Source organism: Geotrypetes seraphini, chromosome 4, assembly GCF_902459505.1.
Source record: "Geotrypetes seraphini chromosome 4, aGeoSer1.1, whole genome shotgun sequence".
NCBI classification, from domain to species: domain Eukaryota; kingdom Metazoa; phylum Chordata; class Amphibia; order Gymnophiona; family Dermophiidae; genus Geotrypetes; species Geotrypetes seraphini.
The window spans coordinates 281,266,558-281,292,119 of NC_047087.1; the positions used below are offsets into that span (position 1 = coordinate 281,266,558).

Genomic DNA, 25,562 nt, shown 5'->3' on the forward strand with positions numbered 1-25,562 from the left:
CATGCACTGGTTGCCGACCCACCTTTCACTGTTTTTCACCATGACAAGGTGGTTCTGCGTACCCATCCTAAATTCCTTCCCAAGGTGGTCCCGGAATTTCACCTCAACCAGTCCATTGTGTTGCCTGTCTTTTTCCCTAAGCCCCATTCTCATCCTGGGGAACAGGCGTTGCACACGCTGGACTGTAAGCGTGCCCTTGCATACTTCCTTGACCGTACCAGGGCTCACCGCTCGTCCTCTCAGCTCTTTTTGTCCTTCGACCCTAACCGTCTAGGTCGTCCTGTCTCTAAACGGACGCTTTCCAACTGGCTTGCTGCCTGCATTGCGTTCTGTTATGCTCGGGCCGGTCTTTCACTGGAAAGTGCTGTCACGGCCCACAGGGTCAGAGCTATGGCTGCTTCTGTGGCTTTCCTCCGCTCCACGCCCATCGAGGAGATCTGCAAGGCTGCCACTTGGTCCTCAGTTCACACGTTCACTACCCACTATTGTCTGGATGCCTTCTCCAGACGGGATGGACACTTCGGCCAATCTGTGTTACAAAATTTATTTTCCTAATGGCCAACCATCCCTCCTCCCTCTCTGTTAGCTTGGAGGTCACCCATGCGTTAAGAATATGCTGCCTGCTTGTCCTGGGATAAAGCACAGTTACTTACCGTAACAGGTGTTATCCAGGGACAGCAGGCAGATATTCTTACGTCCCACCCACCTCCCCGGGTTGGCTTCTTAGCTGGCTTATCTTAACTGGGGACCACGCACTCCTCCGTCGGGCGGGAAGGCACTCGCGCATGCGCGGTGCGGCCAACTAGAACTTTCTAGTTAAAAGTGTCTGTACCGGGGCTCCGTCGGTGACGTCACCCATGCGTTAAGAATATCTGCCTGCTGTCCCTGGATAACACCTGTTACGGTAAGTAACTGTGCTTTTCGGCAGTTGGAACCCAAGCACAGTATCAGGTAAAGCTTTGGATTCTTGCCCAGAAATAGCTAAGAAGAAAAAATTTAAAAATTTAAATTGAATCAGGTTGGGCAGACTGGATGAACCATTCGGGTCTTTATCTGCCGTCAACTAATATGTTACTATGTTATTTTGAAACAGCATAGTGTTTACAATAGATCTCTCAGGTGATGCATGAGTAAACAGCAGTTTGTACAAGAAATTGAGAATCTTGGCACACTGCATACTATACTGCTAAAATTGACATGCAGGACCAGCTCCATGACTAGCAAACATGTTCATGTCGTATTTATAGGTACATATTTTCACTGTAAATCTATGTTCTATAAAGGAAATTTAGGCACCTGTATTCCTTTTGAGTAGAGGCATTATCTTAGGACAAGCAGGCAGCATATTCTCACATGTGGGTGACGTTATCCATGGAGCCCAGAACAGACAGTGAAAAGTGCACCGGCACTTTAAGAGATCATAAGCTGCCCGCACTTTGCCTGCATGAGGGCTTTCCCGCCTGACGAGGGCTCACAGTACCTCAGTTCTTCGTTTTTTCGTTGAGCAAAGAAGTTGTGTTTTCTAGGGCTGCATTGCCTTCCCTCAGTCCGATCAATTCTGAAATATAGTTTATTTCTGCCAAAGAGCAAAGTGTAGTAACTCCTGAGATTCCCTTTTTCAATATCAGCTTAGTGAAATTAAGTTTTAGAGCCCAACCAGCTACATCTTTATTTTCTTTTGTACACTTTAACTAGTAAAGTTTTTCAGCTAATTCACAGCTGTCCCCCCCTTATTATTAAGGACTAACTATACAAGCCGGTATACTTGATTCCTGGGGGGGAGGGGTAGTTTGTACCTTTGAATTTATGGAAGGATGTTTCCTGATATATTTGCCTATTTGATGTATTCATTTCCATTTTCAAAGATGTTAAAACTGGTAATGTATTATTTCCTTGCTTTTGACTTTGTTTTGTCAAATGGATAAAATGTAAATAAAGAATTAAAAAAAAAAGATATTGTCTTTCATTAAACTCTCTTGTAATTGTCTGGAAGTCTTTATTTCCTATTCAAGTTTCTGAACAGAGAAATTAGAAGCAGTCACTTCACTTTTCAAATCATTCAACTCTTTAGCTTGTTCAAGCAGTTTCCCTTCAATTTGCTGAAAATTTGGGCTTATGGTCTTCTCTAGGCCAGCCATAAGATCCCATAATGAATCCAGGGATACCTCTGAAGGTTTTTCCAGGGAGATTAAAGGTTGAGTAGTGAAATATTGCTCACCAGACTGTTGTATACCTTGTCGTTGTCCCGATTGGCTCAGTCCACCTTCCGATGTTGAAATTGTCCCAGAAGCTTCAATAGGGCTCACATTTGCATGAGCTCATTCAAGACTCTCCGATACACTGCATGCCTCAGGAGAGTGAATAACCCCAACCTGCGGGGTTTCCACACCCCTTGGAGAACTGGTAGTCTGAGGCTGCGGGGGCAGCGCCCTTACGTCAGGGCTTAGAGTTGTTTCTAGTCCAAGAGGAACCACTATGGTCTTGCTCATTCCCTGGGTACTCAGCGGGCTATTCTCCAATGCCGACGAAGCTCCTTGTATCTGCCTGAAGAGCTCTTCAATATTGCCGATAACAGGGATTTCGGTGCGCCGCAAGGCGCCAGCAGCGCTCCAACCTCTTCGTTTTGGCATTAGATAAGGAAGAGAAAAAGGGTCCACCGCAAACGTGATCAATTTAGAAGAGCAACTCTCTAGAGCGGTTCCTCAGCGTGGCTGTCTTGGATCAATATTGTAACTGCTTTTTAAACTTTGTTTTCTTAGTCAATAGTCTAGCAAAATTTCAGGTGAAATTTAATCCTGATGGGATTTTCTGAAGCTTATGCTCACATAGTTTGACAACTTGAGTGTACTGTTATCTCAACAGTTTTTATCCTTATTTTTCTCCAGGATGAAGGGATGACCTCAGAAGGCTCTTTCTCTGAGGATGATCGAGCCAAACAAAAAGCAGAGAAGAGGAGAGCAAAGAAGAAGGTTAGAAGTTTTTCTGGTGTGGTGGCAATATATAATAATATGTGTAGCATAAATGTTGTGTGCTGTCTCTGTATATCTTACACCCAAGTTTCAATACTGGGATAAAGGAAATGGTTGAATTTGGTTATATTATGAAGACAAGAATTAGAGGAGGCTTTATTTCAATTGATCTGTAATATATCAGAGGAGCAAACCATTTTAGTTCTCCCTGTGGGTTTTGTAGGACCTTAATCTGGCATCCCTGGCTAGGAAACAAAACGCTAAACACCAAAATGGCTTGTCCTGTCTTCTCAGCAAGGATTTATGTACTCTAGGTAAAGGTGACAAGTATTGTGCACTACCATATGGAAGTTCTCTGTTTATCCCCATGTCTAGTCTTTATGCCTCAGCCAATCAAGGGAGTTGAATTCTATGAAAGGGGTGTTCATAGCTCATGTGGCAAAAGAATTATAATGTTTAAGGCATATCATTTTTTGCTCAAGCTGGCCATGATCATTAAGTGGAGAAATTGTGCCATATTTGTTTCTCAAAGCTTAGTGCAACTGGTGCGTTTCTGTAAGCAATTTTTGTATTTCAGAAAATGTAATATTCCTGAATCTAGCATGGCCAGTAATTAAATATATCACTTTACTCAGAAGTATCTCCTAATCCAGCAGTCACCAAAGTTTTCCATTAAGGACCTCTTGGGGTGGAATGTGATGAGGGGCTCTCAAGGCAGATAGTTGACTGGACTTTGATAAATCAGAGAATGCTTGCAAGGGAAGTCAAATATTCTCTTCAATTTTTTTTTCTTTTCTATTTTAGAGACAAAGAGAGCGAAGGAAACTGGAGAAAATAAAAAATCATGTGGAGAATGAACAGGTAGTAATTGTTGGATTTCTCTCTGCCATAATAACTACCAGATTTCTCGGTCCATAAGACGCACATTTTCCACCCGCAAAAAGGGGGTGGAAAAGTGGGTGCATCTTATGGACCGAATATACCTCCCACGCCCCCGGTACCTTTTTTTAAGTGGCAGTGGTCCAGCGCGGTCTCCTGCTGGACGGCTGCCTTTTTCCTTGTAGAGTGGCGGCGACCTTTACGCTTCCTGCCTGGTCCTGCGCTACTCTGTGATTGGCTGCAGTCAGTTCTCGCATCAGACTGCTTCTTCGGGCTGCGCACAGCTTCGGGCTGCAGGCTGTTTTGGGCTTTGGGCTTTCTTCCCAGCACCAGATGCACCTACAGGAGGAGTAGAAACCAAGAAAAAAAATTCTGAACCAAATTTTTTTTCTTGGTTTTTCCTCCTCTACAGGTGGGTTCATCTTGTGGTCAGGGTGCGTCTTATGGACCGAAAAATACGATAGTGTTTATTTGAAAATCTAAGGCTGGTGCCTCTTTATTGGATGGTACTATATGAGTAACAGTACAAAGCAGATATGTCATGTCACACAGTTGCACTGGCATGCTAAAGTATTGCCATATTTATTGAAGTAGAAAAGGGCCTGTTTTATTTCATTCTTCAGAAGTCTTATTCTTGATTTGACTTATTTTTTGCCATATCTTACTATTACATTGACCAGAACTATTATATTGCTAAATATATTGCTGTTGTCATTTGATTAACAATAAAAATGTTGGATAAATTAGCTGAAAATGAACAATACAACTCAAACCAATTTCTGGTTGTTATTGTGACATTTACAGGTGTAGATCAGGTAAAGGCTTAGTGAGATTTGATATACAGTGGTACCTTGTATTACGAGCATAATCCGTTCCAGGAGCATGCTCGTAATCCAAAATGCTCGTTTATCAAAGCGAGTTTCCCCATAGGAAATAATGGAAACTGGCTTTGATACGTTCCCCCCCCCCTGAAAACCGGCATCGCTCACCCCCCCCCCCCCCCCCGCCAGTACAACTTAAATTTACCCACCTCCCTGTCTAGCACCGGCACGCAGGCACAGCTCGTGTGCCTAGAAGATCTTCCGGCTTCCGGCTTTGGTTCCATAGACAAAGCGTGCCTTTGTCCCGGCGCGCTTTTGACCTGACACCTCCGGCTTCTGCCTGCCTTGAGCATGCATCTGCGCATGCTCAAGGACTTCTATTCTCCCTCTCGCCGAGAATCTCGGCGAGAGGGAGAATTAGAAGTCCTTGAGCATGCGCAGATGCATGCTCAAGGCAGGCAGGCAGAAGCTGGAGGTGTCAGGTCAAAAGCGCGCCAGGACAAAGGCGCGCTTTGTCTGTGAACCAAAGCCGGAAGATCTTCTAGGCACACGAGCTGTGCCTGCGTGCCGGTGCCGGTGCTGGTGCTAGACGGGGAGGTGGGTAAATTTAAGTTGTACTGGTGGGAGGGCCGATTCGTGCGGTGGGGGGGGTGCCGGTTTGAGCGAGGGGGCCTTTGCGAGCGGGGGGAAGCGATGCCGGTTATCGGGGGGGCTGGGGGGGTGCTCGCAAATCGAGTCAACACTACGTTTGCGAGTCAAAAGTGCTGAGTGTTTTGCTCATCTTGCAAAACACTCGCAAACAGGGTTACTCGCAAACCGAGGTTTGACTGTACCACCTTTCTGTGGTATAGTCAAAGTAGTTTAAATTTATTATATGCAGGCATTTTCTTAGTCGCTAGGGGGATTTAGTCTAATTTTATTAATAATAATAATAATAATAATATTTTTAGGGGAAATGGAGAGTTAGGTGACTTGCCCAGGAGCTGCAGTGGGACCCGAGCTCAATACTGATGTCTGAAAGCGGTTCTATATGTATTCAGTATATTCACACCACATAGTTTTCAAGGGCTGTGGTTTGGGTAGGACTAAAATCTATGCAGGTATTCCCCATTTAACAAAAGGAATGCTTGTGTTCAGTATGGGTAAGTATTCCCATGTTGGGATTTACACCCCTCTGTGAGGAAGTCGGTGCCAACTTAAAATCCCTAGACCCGCCTAAGGGGGAAGTGACATGGGAGGGGTGGAGCCAGGAAGATGGGGACTAGGAAGTATAAAAGCTCAGGGCACAGCTAGGCTAAAAAGGCCCAGGAGAGATGTTTTGAGGTAAGCCCAGTTTAACTTGGACCTTGTAGTTTTGCATGTTGGATTCAAGCCTGAGGCAAGCTGACTGGTGGCGTGCTAAGAACTATACTGATAACCTGAGAAGCCAGACCAGAACCAAAATAAAGTAACCTTATTGAGAGACTTTAGTATATAACGGTGGCCCTGCAGGAACAGGTCACAGAGGACATTCCTATATTCAAGGACTAGTTTTTCAGTTTTATTTATTTAAAAAATTTGTATACTGCATAATATCTACAGGTTTGCATAAAAACATACATTAAAATTGGACATTACATAACATATTCGATTTAAAAAAACCACTTTGCTCTTCAGAGCCACTTCATACACTTCAAAATATCCATCACATAACATTTGTAGGTAGTTTATCAGTTCATTCTCCTTCAGCTATGAGCTAAACAGGATGTCCCCTCCCAAACACCCTTAATAAATGTTAATTTCATCCACCCTAACCTGCTATATAGTGTTATTCTATTCAGGCCCCGAGCCCACCTTCGCCTACACTACCATACTCTCAAAGACATTTATAGATTTTCAAAAGTGCTTGTTTCAGCTATGGCTTTTCATAAGTGATTAACGGGTATCATTCTCCTTAATCTCATGTAGTTCAAAATGAAACAAGTTAAAATTGCAACAGCAGCATCACTAAATTTGACATGTAGGTTTGTGTGGAAGTGGTGAAATTGCTATTTGTACATGTAGGTACTTAAACCTTCACATGGAAGCTACTGTGCCTTTGTCATTCACTTTTCTCAACTTATATTTGTAAAATGGCATTTCCCTCTGCTGTGGCAGAATACACACATATACTTCTACTGGTATTTTAGAAAAGGCTCTGTTGTCAAATCCTTTTCTAAAATACTTCCAAAAATTGCTTACTGTATATGCTTGACTATAAACAGAGATTTTTGGGCCAAAAAAATGGCCCAAAAATGGGGGTCTCGGTTTATAGTCAGATCAGAGCTGATCCGCCCCCTTCCCGAACCTGTTTGCAGGCCTCGCTGGACCTGCCATGAGACCTTTGATCCAGTGGTGGCTGGGACAGGAGGGATCCTACCCGCCTCCTGTCCCAGCCAGATTCTAATTATTTTTATTTCCCTCCCACCTCCCCCCGCATACCTTAAGTATCCCTGGTGGTCCAGCAGTGACCTGGACAGGAGGGATCCCTCCCGCCTTTTCCAGCCCAATTCTATTAGGCTGTTAGATAATCAATATCCTTAATTGTTGTTGAGACTCGGGCCTTCAGAATTGATAGTGCATAGCATCTTATTATTCTTGATTGCAATTCAGTAGTGATTGACTTCCCTCTTTTTGACATATTACATTACATTAGGGATTTCTATTCCACCATTACCTTGCGGTTCAAGGTGGATTACAAAAGAGTTAAAGAGGGTGTGTTACAAAAAGATTTTTGGTCCTTTTTGGGGAAAAAAAGAGTAGAGCACTGACCAAAGCCATTATATTGCTGAATAATAGTAGGTTTGCAGGATTGCTTGTTTAGATTTCGTTCATACCCTTTTGTTACTAACTTAGGGCAAATTACATTCAGGTGCTGTCCCCAGAGGGCTTCCAATTTTAAGTATTGTACTGGATGCAAGAGGGTGAAATGATTTTCCCAAAGTCAGAAGAATTTCCATCCTGGTTTCTCTTATTTTTAGGCTATTCCTCCACTGCCCAACCTTAGGTAATTAAAGATAAACCTGATTTTCCAGTGTAGTAGGTGAGACATTCTAGACAAGTGGGTTGCGTCCCCATGGTTGCATGCCATCTGCAGAAGGAATCCAGTTTGGATTTTTTTCTGTACTTCACTGAGCTGCTTTCCTTTTGCACGCATGCCAGCAGGAGTGTGTTTATTCTGCTCATTCTTCTTTATTATTTTATTTAGTGTTTTTAGTCCTTTTTTGGGGGGGTGGGGGGGTGGATTCTTGTGCTCAGAGCGTTTCTTCAGCTTAGCCTGCATTGAAAATTCCGCTACTGTAAGAGAGCTGAGGCAGGCTGTAGCACAGTTCCACAAACAGGTCACAGTGAATAAAGGCTGTCACAGCCTGTGAGGTGAATCGGGCAAAGTCTGAAAAGCAATGTTTTCAAGGTTTCTGCACGTCCCCCTACCTGAAAAATTCTAAAATCGCTATTTTTGTAGTTTTAGTAAGTGTGAAAAATATCACTGCAAATTTCATAATGACAACCATCTTGGATTTTTAGTGATCTTTTTTCCTAAAGCTTCCTGCTTCTCCAAAATTGTAATTTTTACCTCAAATCTTGTTGGGATGGAGTTCTTAGGCTCTCTGAATGTGAATTCTTGCCAGGATTGTGCAAATTTGGCACTTCAGGAGGATTCTTGCGCCATGTGCTGCGTGGAGCAGCTGCGCCTCTCAGAGGCGTTGCTTCTATGGGCATGTCCTTGTCTCAGTCAGCTGCTGTTCCTGGTCTGCCTGATCCTTATGCTGATGACCAGCTTGCTGAACCCTTATTTACAGGTGCAGCCCTTCCAAGGACGGGGAACCAGGGACTGTATGTTGGATCTTCGGATCCTTCAGGGGCTCTAGAACCTGGGGACGATCCCACAGTTCTGTGTTTATTTAAATCTGTGGCTTTGCTGGCTCTTATTTCTGAGTCTTTGCAGGAGTTGCATTTGGTCACTCAACTGGTTCTGTCTTCTTCTTCCTCTTCCATGGCTTAGTGGTGTGCGCTTGCAGTCTTCATCTTTCCCTGGCACCCTGATATGGTATTTTAATTATAGAGCCATGTGACTCTCCGGAATGTACTCTTATGATAGAGGGTACAAGCAAGACATAGCCCTCGCTGGTATTGGAGTGCCTGCAGGTTCTGGATCAGCCTAGAGTGGATTCTTTGGTTGCGCAGCTGCCTAAATGCACCTCTCTTCCCAGGGAAAGTGACGTGGTGCTTACAGATTTGCAGGACCGCTGTGTGGACGTAGTCCTCCTGAAGCTTTTTGATGCAGCTGCTTTGGGCTTTAAGGTTGCTTTGGTGGCATCTTTTGTCACACACACCTGTGTCTCAGATGCGCACCGTGGAGAGTGAGGCTGTAATTTTCACCAGCTTCTTTTGGCTGGGTCAGATTCTGTGACTGACACTTTATATGACCTTATGCCCACAAAATGCTCTGGATTAGACAATGAGCTGGTAATTCCACTTCCAAGGCTCTTTTGGTGAGACTTCCCTTTCAGGGCAGTTGTTTGATAAGGGCCTGATCGACCTCATGAATTTTATGCTGGTCAGTTGCCCTAAGACCTTGCCAGATAGCAGACCCAGACCCTCTAGGTGTTCTGGTCACTCTAATTTTCATGGTTCCAGACCTTTCCATTCATATTCCAGCACCACATCTCAGACCAGAAGGTACTCCAGCTACAGACGTGCCATCTGGCTCCCATCCTGCACCCCCTGCCAAGAAGGTGCAATGACGCCAGGCTAGGGGACCCCCTCTACAGATAAGGGGCAGGCTGTCGGTGTTCCTGCATTTGGGCATTTGCATTTCATTTGACCAGTGGGTTCTGGACTTTATTGGTTGGACTCCAATTGGAATTCGCCCAACCTCTGACTGATTGGTTCGTGGACTGTCCTGCAGGGCACCTGGAAAAGGCGCTCCAAGTACGGGCCACTGTACAACACTTGCTGGATATTCAAGCTTTAGCGTGTGTGCTGCCTGACCTTTCAAGCTCCGGCAGATACTCTATATACTTTATTGTGCCAATGAATGGCTCAGATGGTTGGAGGCCTGTTCTGGTGCTGCAGCACATAAATGTGGCTCTCAAGATTCCGCACTTTTTGCATGGAAACAGTGCGATCTATCATAGCAGCGGTGGCCCTGGGAGAGTTCCTTGCCTCTCTGGATTCATGGGAACATACTTGCACATTCTGATCTTTCTAGCCCTTCACAAATTCTTGCAGTTTCATGTTTTGCACACCCATTACCAGTTTTTGGCTCTGCCCTTTGAACTAGCAACCGCTCCTCATACCTTCACCAAGGTGATGGTGGTCATAGCACCTTACTTAACATGGGTCTACAAGTATACCCTTTCTTGGAAGACTGGCTAATCAGAGCTACCTGGCTAGCTATTCAGGTGCTAGCTATGTAGGTGATCCAGGTGCTAGATTGTGTAGATCCAGGTTGGATTGTGAATTACAAAAAGGGCAGTCTCTCACCCAGTCTCTGGAGTACCTGGGTGTTCTCTTCGACATGGTTGTGGGCCACATCTGTCTTTCAGGGGCACACAGACAGACAGAAACTATGTTCCCAGATTTCTTCCCTTCTGGGTCAACCAGCTCCTTTGGCATGGAACTATCTTCAGGTCCTGGGATCCGTGGCTGCCACTTTGGATGTGGTTCCTTGGGCAAGAGCGCACATGCATCCTCTCCAGTATGTCTTACTCTCTTGCTGGGCTCTGCACAGGGATGCATTACAGACCAGTCTTCCTTGGACTCTGGATGCTTGGGCTAGCATGATTGGTGGCGTCTCCTGCAATCACTATATAAGGGTGTACCACTGCGGATTGCCTCCTGGGTCATGGTGATGACAGATGCCAGCCTTCGGGGCTGGGAAGCCCACTGCAATTGGCGTCCCATTCAGGGGTATTGGATGCCCTCTCAGTGGAAATGGTCAGTCAACTGATTGAAGCTCAGAACCATTTAGCTGAATTTAGTGCACTTGCAGAAGACTCTGAAGGGCCAATTGGTCAGAGTCTTCTCCGACAATGCAATTTCAAAAGCCTATGTCAATTGCCAGGACGGTGCCAGGAGCAACTCTCTGGCTCAGGAGGCCTGCCTTCTCTTTCTGTGGGTGGACCGCCACCTCCAGGCGCTCTCAGCAGCACATGTGGTAGGAGTCAACATTGTTCAAGCCAACTTCCTCAGCAGGCAGCCCTTGGATCAGGGCAAGAACAAGAAAACAGATCGTTCTTCAGTTGTAGATCCGAGCTTGGAGACAAGGGTCTCCACGCTCTGGTGCAGTCATGGCCTCAGGGAATCCTCCTGTTTGTCTTCACTCCCTGGCCCATGATAGGCCGAGTCATTTGGCGGACCATCCAAGCTGTGTCATTCTGGTGGCTCTGGATTGGCCTCGCAGGCCGTGGTATGCAGATCTGATGTGTCTTTACTAGGGTCACGGCCTTTGGTTGAGTGCCCATTCTGGCCTACATATGCAGGGTCCGGCCTGCGTGGAGGTCCTGGGTCGCTTTGCTCTTACAACATGGCTCTTGAGGGGAAGATTTTAGTCCACAAGGGCTGTTCTGATGTGGTCCTTGGCACTCTTCTCATATCTATAAAGTTGACTATTGTATCTGCTTATGCTAAGGCGTGGAAGACTTTCCAGCATTGGTGCACTCAGGAACGAGCGGAGTCATATTTCACTCCAATTTCGGTGGTGCTCGTTTTTCTCCAGGCTAGCCTTATCAAGACCTCACTGTGGTGTCCCTTTGGGTCCAAGGGGCTGGGCTCTCTTGTTTTTGAGCCCAAGGTCATCATTCGTCTTTGGCATCTCACCCTGATGTTGCCATATTTCTGAGAGGGGCTCTTTGCATTAGACCATCGATTTTAAACTGCCGTTCCCTTCATGAGACGTTAACCTGCTGCTGCAAGACTCCCTTTGACCCCCCTCCCTTCGGGATGCTTCCCTCTTGGACTTGACGCTCAAGATGGTCTTTCTGGTTGCTGTTACGTCAGCAAGGCATATCTCCGAACTCTACTAGACTCTTTCTTGCAGTGAACTGTTCCTCCAGATCTCAGAGACAGGGATTTCCTTATACAAGGTTCCTTCCTGCCGAAAATGGTTTTGGCTTTCCATGTTAATCAGGAAGTCCATTTGTCTGTTTTTCAGCCTGCTGGTTCAAAGAGACAGGATCATGTTTTGAGGAAACTAGATGTGTGCAGAGTGCTGCTTCACTCTCTGGAGGTCACAAATGAGTTTTGTCTTTCTGACTATTTGTTTGTGCTGACTCATTATGTCAAGCGGGGCGCTCCTGCTTCTAAGGCCATGATTACCAGATAGATCGTGAGGCTCTTTTGTCGGCCTACATTCTTTAATCTCCTGTTTCTGTCAAGGCGCATTCTTCTAGATGTGTGGCTGCTTCGTGGGTTGAAGCTAGAGTTGTGTCTCCTGAGGAGATTTGCAGGGCAGCAACGTGGTCCTCTCTACACACATTTCCCAGGTTTTACAGAGTGGATATGGTGGTGAGACAGTCCTCAGTCTTGAGGGTCGGTGCCTACCCTAGCTTTTTGGGGACTGCTTTTGTATGTTCCACTTGTCTAGAATGTCTCACCTATTGCACTGGAAAAAAGAGATTATGTACTTACCCTGGTAAGCTCTTTTCCAGTAGATAGATGAGACATTCTAGACTCCCACCCTGTCCTTCCTGCACCTGACTACTGTCTCAGTTTGTTTATGCTTCTCCAAGTTGTGTCTTGGATGCTAGTCAGCCCTTGGGAGCTGGGGAGAATACTGTATATATGATGTTCTTCTGTGGGAGTAGTTTCTGAGCTCAATCTTGAGGTTTTTGCTGGCTGTTTGCAGCTGATATTCTCATGTTACTACTTTGAGCAGAACAGTTATTTATGACCTTGATTGTTATGGGTGCTCTAAAATTGAATTATTTGGACACTAGAAAAGAGGACATGTTTGGTACAGTGGGACCTCGGTTTACGAGTGCACCGTTTTGCGAGTGTTTTGCAAGACGAGCAAAACATTTGCAAAATCGATGGCTCGATTTACGAGTACCTCCCCCGCAATCCAGCAACCCCCCCGCCACGATCCAACCCCCCCCCCCCCGACACAATTGGGCACCCCCCCGCCGCTTCTTACCCTCATCTGGGCACTCTTGAAAATCGGCCTTCTCCTCTGCTGGGCCTTGAGCATCTGAGCATGCTCAAGGCCCAGCAGAGGAAGAAGCCGATTTTCAAGAGTGCCCAGATGAGGGTAAGAAGCGGCGGGGGGGTGCCCAATTGTGTCGGGGGGGATATCGGATCGTGTCGGGGGGGTCGGATCGTGGCGGGGGGGTGCCTGTTCGAGGCAGGGGGGGTGCCAGATCGCAGGGGGGTGCCTGATCGCGGGGGGGGGGGCCTTCGAGGGGAGCAATGCCGGTTCTCGGGGGGAGGGGGGAAACGCATCAAAGCGAGTTTCCATTGTTTCCTATGGGGAAACTCGCTTTGATAAACGAGCATTTTGGATTACGAGCATGCTCCTGGAACGGATTATGCTCGTAATCCAAGGTACCACTGTATACAGGAAAAGAACCTCATACCAACTGTGAAGCATGGAAATGGAAGTGTCATGGTTTGGGCCAGCTCACTATCATAAAATCCACCATGAATTCTACCGTGTATCAGTGGGTGCTTGAGGATCATATGAGACCATCTGTAAGAAAATTGAAGCGGAATTGGACCCTGCAACATGACAATGACCCAAAACATACCAATAAATCCACCAAGCAGTGGCTGAAAAGTAAGAAATGGAGAGTCCTGGAGTGGCCGAGTCAAAGCCCTGATCTTAATCCATTGAGATGCTGTGAGGTGATTTGAAACAGGCTGTACATGCAAGAAACCCCTCAAACATCTCACAGCTGAAATAATTCTACATTGAGGAGTGGGCCATACTTTCCTTAGACCGATGTCAGAGACTGATAGATGGCTACAAGAAGCATCTCAGTGCAGTTATTTCAGCCAAAGGGGGTAATACTAGCTATTAGAGTATAGGGTGTCCTAATTTATTCCTCAGTTAGAATACACATTTTGTGGATATCTTTTGTTTCATGAGTAAATCAAGGAAACTTTTTGTTGTTTACCTTCAATTACATCACTTTCTTTTCCAGAGATAAATAAAAAAAGATTTGACATTGATATATGAACATTTCTTAAGAAAAAACTGAATATTTCATGGGGTGTCCTAATTTTTTCACATGACTGTATATGCTTGGAACTGTAGAGTTTAGCTGATGTTAGTCCATGAGTAGAAACTAGAAAGTATTTTATTCTGTAATAATTAGAATGGTGTTTCTCTTCTATCCTGTGGGCTCGTCATTCACACTCTGCAGCAGGAACCTGAGTGGGATGTAACTAGTGCATTTGTTGCCAATGCTGCCAGTCACATTAAACCAAAATCCAGAACCAAGCTGGACAAAAATTGCAGAGAAAATAAAGAGAATGAGAGAAGGATTCACGAGGTAAGAGCCACAGCTTTCGAAGCAGAGGGAAGAGTGCATGTTGCAAGTTCTAAATGATTTTAATTGCATGGTTCATTTCTTGACAAAAAAAAAAAAAGTAAGCAGGCTATGAAAAAGAAAATGGATGAAATCTGGTTTTCTTTTTTCTTTTTTTTTGGGGGGGTCTACATTTCAGCTCTGTCCCCCTCTTTTCTTAATCTGCATTAACCATACCACTTTCCTTCTCATTTTCCTACACATCGGCACAAGAAGTTTCAAGTTTATGTAAAAATTTGATTTGATCACAAAATCATAATCCAATGTGATTTAAAATAACAATAAAATCCAGGTAAAAGAAAAAACCACATTGATTAAAACCAGACAATTAATACAACTTTTGGCAAATCAAGACACAAAGAGGGCAAAAAAAAGGATTAAATACAATTCATAAACAAATGAAAAGGGCATAGGTTATGAAACAGTAGGATGATTGATTGCTGTTAGTAGTATATGACCTTCAAAATGTGAATCTATCAGTTCTCACCAATGTCTTATGAGCAACACTAACCTGAAGGCCTGTCTTGAGGCATTGTAGGTCATATGACTTCTCACCAGTGAAAGGTTTCTTTACATCTTACATGCAAATATGCTTTTGCTCAGACTTGCAGCCCTGTAACAGTCTATGGGTTCCCAGGTAACCACATTTTGAGATTTAGGGAGCTGACAATATGAGTCTTGTAGTCTACCAAGAAGTAAGTCTAGGAGACCTCTGTTCATAACTTATAGCTTTTTCCAGGAAAGTACAATAATCGCCTAGTTTGCAAAGGTTTAAAGAAGTCTTCACTTTTATGGAGCTAGGAGCTCTTCTAGTTTCTCTGTTCCTTTTTGTCTGAATGACTCAAGTCTCCTTGCTCACTGGAGCTTAAAGCTAAAAACATTTTTGAACACTGAGCCTTTCATTTTCAGAACACACAGAACTCAGATTTTCAATATGTAACCTTGTGGCTCAATTGACACGGTTACGACTACTACTGTTTAGCCTTTTTATAGCGTTACTTGAGATAATGCAATGCTATACAGACATGCAAGAGAGTAAATGTGGGTAAAATTCATAAAACTATGAGGCGAGAAAGGTAAAGGTTTAAGATATAAAAGCAGTTTTGATAAGGTCCATATTTAACAAGGACATGAATATGAGTTAGCCATATACACTCCACTTTTGATGGAATAATATCCTTGGCACCAATGGAAGGCATTTACTTTCTATCTTGAAAAATCTATGTCTTATGCCTCAGATCAAAAATGCACCTTTTTCCATTGTTGTCTCTAGGAGGATAATAACAGTTCCACTGTTCAGAGAAGCAGACAGCATGCAGGTGAGTCCTGTAGTCTTGCATACCATCAAATATGTTTTGTTGTGTGTATGAAAAAATTACTGAAGGCTGTACTAGCCCTTTGTAGTTGAAAGTACCTTTTTTCCACTTGTCACAAAAGTGCTATAGGGCATGGACTCTGGGGAATGTATTTTTCTCACAGTACTGGTATATGTATACCACATCCAGTATTAATATCCAAAATGAGGAAGCAAGAAGGAAGCAGAGTTAATACAATTAGGCCTGGATTCTGTATAATCGAGCCTATGCCCGTCCAAAATAAACCCGATTCTGTAACCAACGTCCATGTTACAGACGCCGGTTACAGAATCGGGTTACTGTAGACGCGGCTGCTTTGCAGCCGCCAATCTTCCCCCCCAACCCGGAATGATCAAGGCAGGAGGGAGCCCAACCCTTCGTACCTGAAGACCCCCCGACGAAGATCATGGCAAGAGGGAGCCAAACTCCTCCTATCCGAAGACAACCCTCCCCCCTCCGACAAAGATCGCAGCAGGAGGGTCTTCCTGCCCGAAGACCCTCCACCCCCTGACGAAGATCGAGGTAGGAGGGAACCCAACCCCTCCTGCCGTAAGGCCCCCCATGCGCGGCAGGCCACCACCCCTGCCAACCCCCCCCCCAACTAACCTTGAAAAGTTGGACGGATGGATCTTTCTACCATCCAGCCGGCAGGCCCACCTCCATCAAAATGAGGCAGGCCCGCCCCTTTCTGGCCCATCCCAGAGGAGGCTAAGGCTTGATTGGCCCAGGTGCCAAAGGCCCCTTCTATGGGCCAACTTTTCAAGGTTATTGGGGGGAGTCTGCTGCGGAGGGGGATGTCTTCAGGAAGGAGGGGTTGGGCTCCCCCCTGCCACGATCTTCAGTGCACGGGTCTTGGGTCTTTGGGCAGGAGGGGTTGGGCTCTCTCCTGCCACGATCTTTGTCGGGGGGTGGGGAGGTCTTCATGCAGGAGAGGTTGGGCTCTCTCCTGCCTCGATTTTCAGTGGGGATCTTCATGCAGGAGGGATAGGGCTCCCTCCTGCCTCGATCTTTGGCGGGGAGGTGGGGGGGGAGTTTGGGCAGGATGGATTGGGCTCCCTCCTGCCTCAATCGTTTGGGGGGAAGGGGGACGGGGACTGGCGGCCGCTATGCTTATCACAGCAGGGAGATCCTTTGCCATGATAAGTATAGCGGTTGCATCTACTTAAAATGTAGGCCAGCTTGCGGGCCTCCCTAGACTCCTGGAGGCACCTTCAATATAGGCGGCCTACCTGGGGAGCATTTTTTTAAAAAACATGCGTTTCAATTGGCTGATTAGACAGCTGTAGGACGCCTACAGCTGCCTGCAGTCGGGATGCACTTTGCAGAATCTGGGCCAAAATGTGCAGAGCATCAGACTAATGCCAAATTTGATTGGCAATGAAATCAGCCAGTTAAGGGTTCATAAAACCTAGCACTTTTTCCAAAATAACCATGTCTTCGTGAATGTGGTTACTTAAATGTTAGAGTGGCAGTTTTTGGAGCAAGCCTTCTTCCCCTTTATTATACAGTCACATATGAAAGGGAAGAAAAGCAGGCATGGTTTACACCCTGAAGTCAGAGATTATTTTAAACACTTTTCCATTTATAGAACACTCCAAACCTAGTTGACTTGCAAAAATTACATATAAATGTTTAAAAAGAAAGTTTCTTCTCCAAGAGCGTATCGTCTTGAGTACTTGAAGTGACAGATTAGTGTCTTGCCAAAGCCCATAGGAAGTACCGGTAGGTAAAGGGAAATTTGAACCTATATCTGCAGTTTTCCAACCCTTTACTGTAACTGTTAAGCCACATCCTCTCCTCTTTCAGAACTGGGAATTGCACATATTTTATATCCACTTCTCTTTGAAATATCGGATGATAATAGAGAACTTAGTACAGGCCTCTCCTCATCAGACACGCTAAGATATAAAGCAGGGGTGTCCAACCTGCTGCCAAAGGGCCGCATGTGGCTCCATGAAGTATTTTGTGCGGCCCCAGTCGAGGGCGATGCAGTGTTTTCCTCTACTGCTCCCGGATGTTTATCGTCTTGCCAGCTCCCTCCTCTGTCTTGCTGCAGCGTTTGTGTGTTTGTGCAGCCCCAGAAAATTTTTTTTCGGCCAATGCGGCGCAGGAAAGCCAAAAGGTTGGACACCCCTGATATAAAGGTTTTCATATATTCACTGGAATATTTTCACTTCAGGAAGGCCAAGTCAGTAACTAGTTTAGCTGAAATGTCCTGAAACTTTGGGCTCCTTTTACAGAGCCGCGCTAGGGCCTTAACGGGTGGAATAGGGCACGCTAGCTGCTACTGCCCCCTTTTAAGCATGCAGTAGATTTTCAGCTAGCGCGTACTATAGCGTGTGCTAATCCGGTACGTGCATTAAAAATGCTAGCGCACCTTTCTAAAGGAACCCTGTGTTGCAGCTAATTATAGATCTTCATAGCTTAATTCTATAAAGGAAGCAAAAATCTACAGTGGTTCAAATTAATGAGCGAGACCAAAATTAATGGCATCAATTATAACAAAGAACATGTTGATCCTGTACTGGTTCTTAGCATCTGACTAAGTAGAGGAGCAGCAAGTAATAGAAAATTCAAATGACATGCTAATATTTTTAGCTACTATTTTTGATACAGCAGAAGTTGTATTCCACTGTTAACAAATTTGTTGAACGTATTAATGAAGATTTTTATCTCTACATTACAGAGCCTGAGCCTTTCATTTTCAGGGCACACAACTCAGATTTTCTGCATATAACACTGTTGCTCATGTTTTTCAGTCACAAGGTTAGTTTAATGAATCATCCTAAATAACTTCATCTATATGGATGACAATAAGACATGTTACATTTCAACATTTACTTCAGTTCCAACTTCCATTCCAGTACAAGCTTTTAAAATATTTCTTAAAGAATCAAAATATTGTGCTTTAAGTCCAACACTATTGATTTATTTTGACTGTGTATGGTTGTTTGACATTGCATGAAATAAAACAGGCATGTGCGTATTCAAAATCTCACACCTTTGAAGATTGCTGTTGAAAAGATTGTGACTGCTTCATAAGAGCATATTCTGGTCAGTATAACACAGTAACAATTTTCAGTAACGTTGCAGTCAAAATCATGCTATTGCTAATGCCTATGGGATTTCAGACCACCCCCTGAGTATCATAACTCACTGGGGTTCTATTCCTCATTTTTCCCAACGTGGCAAAAGTTTACTTATAGTTTAAATTTGGTTTTCTTTATTTCATAATTTATATAGTTTAAATAATTTATAAATAGTTTTGAATAAATAACATAGCTTTTCAGCAAAATTATCCCCTCTACCAATGCATTTCGCTTTGTCTTTATCAAGGTCCGCCAACTAGTTTTTAATCTATGTGAGTATATCACCCTCGATTTCATAGCTCACATTTTTTCGAAGCAGACATTCATGTGAAACCTTGTCAAACGCCTTCTGAAAATCTAGATATATGATGTCGACTGGGTCACCCTTGTCTATCTGCCTATTTACTCCTGCAAAGAAGTACAGTAAGTTTGTCAAGCAAGATCTTCCTTTGCTGAAGCCGTGCTGGCTGGTCCTCATCAGTTTGTGTCCGTCAAGGTTATCAATGATGCGGTCCTTTATCAGCGCCTCTACCATCTTTCCCAGTACCGAAGTCAGACTTGCTGGTCTGTAATTTCCTGGATCTCCCTTTGAACCTTTCTTGAAGATCGGCGTAACATTCACCACTTTCCAGTCTTCCGGAATCTTTCCTGATTTGATCGACAGATTGGCTATTAGTTGAAGCAGTTCAGCTATAACCCCTTTCAGTTCCTTGATTTACCCTCGGGTGGATGTCATCCGGTCCCGGGGATTTATCGTTTTTAAGCCTATCAATCTGTCTGCATACCTCTTCTAGACTGACCGTTGACCCTGTCAGTTTCCTGTCTTCATTTCTTGTGTATAACCTGTTGGCTTCTGGTATATTGTATATATCCTCTTCGGTAAATACAGACGCAAAAATGTACAGTTTGTCGGCGATTGCTTTGTCCTCCTTTAGTACTCCCTTTATTCCATGGTCATCTAACGGCCCCTCTGTCCTCCCTCCCCTCCCCCCACTCTGTTTAAGTGCACGTGGAGACCCGGTCCGAAGGGTGTGCACTTAAGTGGAGTCAATTGTATACACCAAAGATGGAAAATGAGACCAACTGGAGTTCATCCAAATCAACAAAATAGATCTCTCTGTTCAAAGCACAAGTTATGAATTAGGGAGGAAAAGGATCTCAGAGACCTGCTTGGTGATTTAGAACAAGCCTCAGCCAAGTCTGATAAGGTTCCACGTTTCATGCATAGATCCTAAAAACCCTCCCTATTTTCTAAATATAAATTGTACTTTATCTTCTTTTTTAAGAAACTTTATTCTCTTGTTTTCTGTTTATATGGTTTTCTAAGAGTACATATAAATTATTCTTCATAAATTTCTTATCGTCAATGAAACAGGCAGCCCGCGCCCAACGGGACCCGTTTCACCAAATTAATCGGCTTTATCAAGGGTTCTTAATAACCGCTGCATGATTCTGTAATATACATATATATGTATTAAAATTTGCCTTTTACTTCACTCATGCCTTTTATAGCTACAGCTCTGCCAGTTATCCAAAATACAGTGGTACCTTGGATTACGAGCATAATGGGATGTTCCCACCCCCCACCTTCCCCCCCCCCGAAGCCAGCAGCGCTGCTTCCCCCCCCCCCACGAGAACCGGCACCCTCCCCCCGCGATCCGGCACCCCCCCCCCCCCCGCCGCCATCGGGCTCACCCCCCCCCCCCCCCCGCCACCACATGCTCAATCCCCCCCACGGGATTGCAACTAGACAGTGAATAAGTGGGGATGGGGAGACAAAAATAATGACTAAATAGGAGGTCCTGGAAATAGCTCAGAGCAAAGACAGAAGGGAAGCAAAACCAGAGACAGGGAACAAGATAATTAAGAAAATAAAATCATCAGTCAAAAAGGTAAAAACAATAAAAATAGTGTTCAATTTAGTAATATGCCAGTTTTGAGAATTTACATTGCACTTTACATGAGGAAATATAGAGAGGATGCTTTGTGATTAATTGTGCAACTAAAAATTTTAGCCAATGTGCAGCCCTAATCATAACATGATCAAATTGGACTTAACTATAATGAAGACACTATAGAAATCAGCATTTAACTTCCACAAGGGAAACTGATAAAATGAGGAAAATGTTTTTAAAAAAAGCTAAAAAGAGCAGCTGAAAAGATTGAGTTTAAATCAGGAATCAACAATGTTTTTTAAAAAATATCATTTAGAACTGAAAAGGTATGACAGGATATAAATAAAGCTTTATTATTATTATTTTGGAAGCCCAGAGCAGATGTATTCCACATGCTAAAGGTGGAAGGAAAGCTTGTTGACAGCATAGTTAAAAGGTGGGGTGAAAGAGCCTGTTCTAGTCAAAAGAACATCTTTCAAAAATGGAAGTAGGATCCAAATAAAACAGGAAACAGGCTAAGCATTAGTATGTTAAATGCAAAACATTGATTAGGAAGGCAAAAATGAGTTTGTAAAGAAGCTTGTCCTAGCGACAAAAACTTATAAGAACCTTTATCAGGTACATAGAATACAAAAAGCCTGTGTGGGAATCAGTTGGAAAATAGTTCTTCGTGGAATAAAAGGGACACTTGGAGAGGCCAGGGCTAAAGATGAGACTAATTCTTTGTTTTGGTGTTTTACTGAGGAAGGTGGAAGGGAGCTACCCATGCCAGAAATGGTATTTAAAGGTAATGATTCAGAGCAACTGAAACAAATCGAACTTGGAAGAGAGCAAATGGACAATCTAAAAAGCAGCAAATCATCTGGACTGTATGATATATACACCAGAATACTGAAAAACGTAAAAATGACATTGATGATCTACTATTTGTAATCTACATCCTATTATTAAAATCATCTGTGATACCTGAAAATCGAAGTGAGGCCAACATTTTGACAGTTTTTGAAAAGGGTTCCAGGGTTATCAGGAAAACTACAAACTGGTGAGCTGGGCATGAGTGCTGCCCAAATAGTTTCTACCATTATAATGAATAAAATTTGTGAATGCATAGATGTGGTTTAATGGATTTAGTCAAGAGATGTATTGTCTCACTAAGTTACCATTTTACTGTTTTGTGTTTTCTGAAAGTATAAATAAGCCTGTAGATAAACAGCATCTACTGGGTCAAATTTATCTAGCTTTTCAGAAAGCTATTGAAAGAGTCCCTTATGAGAGACTCCTGTGAAAATTAAAAAGCCATGGGATAGGAGACAGTGATCTGTTGTGGATTGGGAACTAGTTAATAAATAGAAAACCGAGAGCAATATTAAATGGCCAGTTTTCATTTCACTCTTGGTTTAGTGTTCCCCTCTAAAAGAAAATGTCCATAAACATCATATGAGTAAGATAACTTTATAATGATAGATTATGATTGATCAAAATAAGGGGTTGTCATTTTTAGTCCTGAAGAAAGCTGTTTGGTATTTTGCTATTCTCTCATGATACAATTCAAAGATTTTGTTTGTCATCCTGTTGGAGTGTAGGTGAGTAGAACATAAGAATAGCCTTACTGGGTCAGCCCAGTGGTCCATCTAGCCCAGTAGCCTGTCCTCAAGGTGGCCAAACCAGGTCACTAGTATCTGGCAAAAACCCAAATAAGTAGGGCAGAAGGACCATATTCTGACTATCTTAAAAAAAAAAAAGTCAGTTGTGTAGTGAGAATGGGATGATAAATGGGAACCAGACTTTGATTTACCATTTTTTCATTTCCTATTTTAGAACTACCAACTCTATATTTTCTGTAGGTGGAGAAATCCTTTTGAACACATCTGAGTAACGTGATTCCTTTTTCATTTGCAGAAAGAGGTATTGAGCTGGTGGAAAGAGGGAAATACTCCCAAGCTGTTGAATTGTTTAGTGAAGCAATTAAATTAGACCCTGAGGATCACAGGTAAATGTTTACTCTGTTACTTGTAAAACTTCATCTTTGAACAAAATAAAAATGTTTACTCTGTTGCTGGCCTATAGATTCTTCTCGGAAGACATAGTGGGGTTTCCTTGACTTTGTAAGCTTAGTAAAGGCAAATGGTGTACATGAATTTATCATTATTTGGTGGTTCCTTTGCATTCTTAATCCTTTTTCCCCTCACATCTCCAGAGTTAATGTTACATTCATCTTTGTCTATTTATTGTCCACTTCAGGTTTCCTAAGTGAATTCTTCTAGGAGAAAGCTAAGCTTCTCTTCCTTTTATACTGTTGGCTTATCAGCATTTCACCTTTTTGTCTGATTTCTTTTGAGAAATACATCCTCTTAATATGTCTCTTTCTAATCTGTTTCATACGTTAGCAGAATTGTTAATTTAATGTCTTTTTTTGTTTCTTATTACTCATTCAGAGACTGAAATATTACCTAGGTAGATGACAAGATAAAGATCAAATTAACATATCCAGTGTGTCTATATGAGATTTTAGAATTTAATTTAATTGGGCACTTGTTAGCCACCACATTACCAATATAAATCCAATCCATATAAATCAAAGATATAATTCACTACAGGCAATATTGTATAAAAATAAAACAAGCCCAACTCATAAAATCTAAGAACAAAAACATTACTCAGAGAGAGCAATGAATAACTGAAACAAAATTATACACTTCTCCCTCCGTATCCACGGTGGTTAGGGGCAGAGCCGGCCTGCGAATATTAAAAAAACGCAAATAATATTCAGGCCGGTTCTGCACCTAACCCCCGCTTCCCCCGACTATTTTAAGCCCTCCCCCTTAAGCCTTACCTGGTGGTCTAGCGGGTTTTCGGGCAGGAGCGATCTTCCCACGCTCCTGCCCCGTGCAGATCGCTCACAGGAAATGGCTGCCTTGAGCTCCTGTCATCTCTCAAGACTACGTCAGGAGCTCAAGGCAGCCATTTCCTGTGAGCGATCTGCACAGGGCAGGAGCGTGGTAAGATTGCTCCTGCCTGAAAACCCACTAGACCACCAGGTAAGGCTTAAGGGGGCTCACAGGGCTTAAAATAGCCCAAAAAATGAAAATGATTTATTTGGCAGAAAATCACGAATAATCGAAACCATAGATACGGAAACTGCGAATAGGTGGGGGGGAAGTGTACTCTTAATTCCTTTGCTCTCCCTTAGAATTCATAGGCAGCACACACCTTCTTTTTTTTTTTTTTTTTTTTTAATTTTTATTTATAGAATTTTCATTCTTTCAATACATGAATCACATAATATAAAATGTATAATAAAATATATATGTATGTACAAAATCATATCATAAATATTCATCCCTTTCCCCTATTAATTGTTTTTCCATTTTTCTTTCATATTAATATCTATATTTCCCACCCTAACCCTATATTACTATTATCAATGTGTTAAGATATCTGATCTTTAGAATAATTAGTCAATGGATCCCATATTTTCTTAAAATTTTTAATATTTCCTTGTTGTAAAGCCAAAATTTTCTCCATTTTGTAAATGTAACATACCGAGTTCCATCAGAATGTATAATTTAGTTTGGTAAAATCTTTCCAATTTTGTGTGATTTGCTGCATGGCAACTCCTGTCAATATTAAAAGTAATTTATTATTATTTGCTGATATTGGACTCTGTGTTCTCATTGCAGTACCGAATAATATGGTATCATATGAGAGTCCTATGTGATTTTCTAGTAATATATTTATTTGGGGCCAAATTAAATTCCAAAAAGCTTTTATACAGGGACAAAAAAAAATTAAATGATCCAATGTCCCTACTTCTATTTTACAATGCCAGCATCTATTAGATCTAGTATTATCTATTTTTTGCAAGCGCGTCGAGGTCCATAACACTCTATGTAATAAAAATAACCATGTTTGACTCATAGATGCTGACTTTGTTAATCTTAATCTCCAGGACCAGAATTTTGGCCATTGAGATGCAGAAATTGTCTGTCCAATCTCAATGCTCCAAATATCCCTAAGTCCAGTTTTCTTTTTTTTATTTAGAAATCCATTTATTAATTTATACCATTTTGCGGCTTGGTGACCCAAGAAATCCGTCTGGAAACATAAAACTTGCAAACTATATTGAGTATTAAGAACTTTCCATTCAGGGAACCCTACCTGAATGGCTTGCTTCAATTGCATCCATTTAAAAAATTGTGTTTTATTTAGTCCAAATTTATTTTGCAATTGTGAAAAACTAAGCAAGGAACCTTCTGATATGACGTCATTTAATGTTCTTATTCCTGCAATTATCCATTGTTTCCAGACGATTTTAATTCCGCCAATTCTGATCCTGGAGTTTACCCATATTGATTGATTTAGAGAATTAGTAATTGGTTCTGGTGTCAGATTATTTATGTATCTTAATGTTTTCCAAGTATCTAATAAGATTCTGTGTTCTTTGTATCTTATAGGCATTGATATAGAAATTAAATGTTCTGGATGTAAAGGGAACAGGAGCCGCCATTCTAAATACAGCCAATCTGGTACATTTTCTAAGAGATCTGGGAGGATCCAATACATACCCTGTCTTAAAATATAGGCTTGATGATACCTATAAAAATTTGGAAAATTTACTCCCCCTTCCATAATTGGTCTTTGTAATGATACTAAAGCGATTCTTGGTCTTTTCCCACACCAAACAAATTTTGTAAGAATATTGTTAAGTTTTTTATAAAATGACCCCTGAAAAAATATTGGAATCATACTCATTTGGTAACAAACTACAGGCAATATCATCATTTTAATTGTTTGAATTCTTCCCCACCAAGAAAGATGTAATGGATTCCATTGCTCACACATTTCTGTTATTTTTTTCAATAAAAGTTTTTCATTCTCTTTGACTGTGTCTTCAATTGTATTTTTGATCATAATTCCTAAGTATTTTATTCCATCCTCTTTCCAAATAAATGAATATGGATCAAATAATCCTTTGGTACAATGAACATTAATTGGGAGGATTTCAG

General features: G+C 42.7%; 1 protein-coding gene across 4 annotated transcripts in view; it reads left to right on the forward strand.

Moving 5' to 3' along the window:
• Positions 1-25,562, forward strand: part of LOC117359008 (protein STIP1 homolog) — a 123,072-nt gene that overhangs the window by 37,606 nt on the left and 59,904 nt on the right. For all 4 annotated transcript variants that reach the window (XM_033941065.1, XM_033941064.1, XM_033941066.1 and 1 more), the window contains 5 exons: positions 2,886-2,969; positions 3,774-3,830; positions 14,053-14,181; positions 15,491-15,536; positions 22,456-22,546. In XM_033941065.1, coding sequence (XP_033796956.1) covers positions 2,886-2,969; positions 3,774-3,830; positions 14,053-14,181; positions 15,491-15,536; positions 22,456-22,546 — 407 coding nt within the window. The remainder of the gene's footprint in view (positions 1-2,885; positions 2,970-3,773; positions 3,831-14,052; positions 14,182-15,490; positions 15,537-22,455; positions 22,547-25,562) is intronic.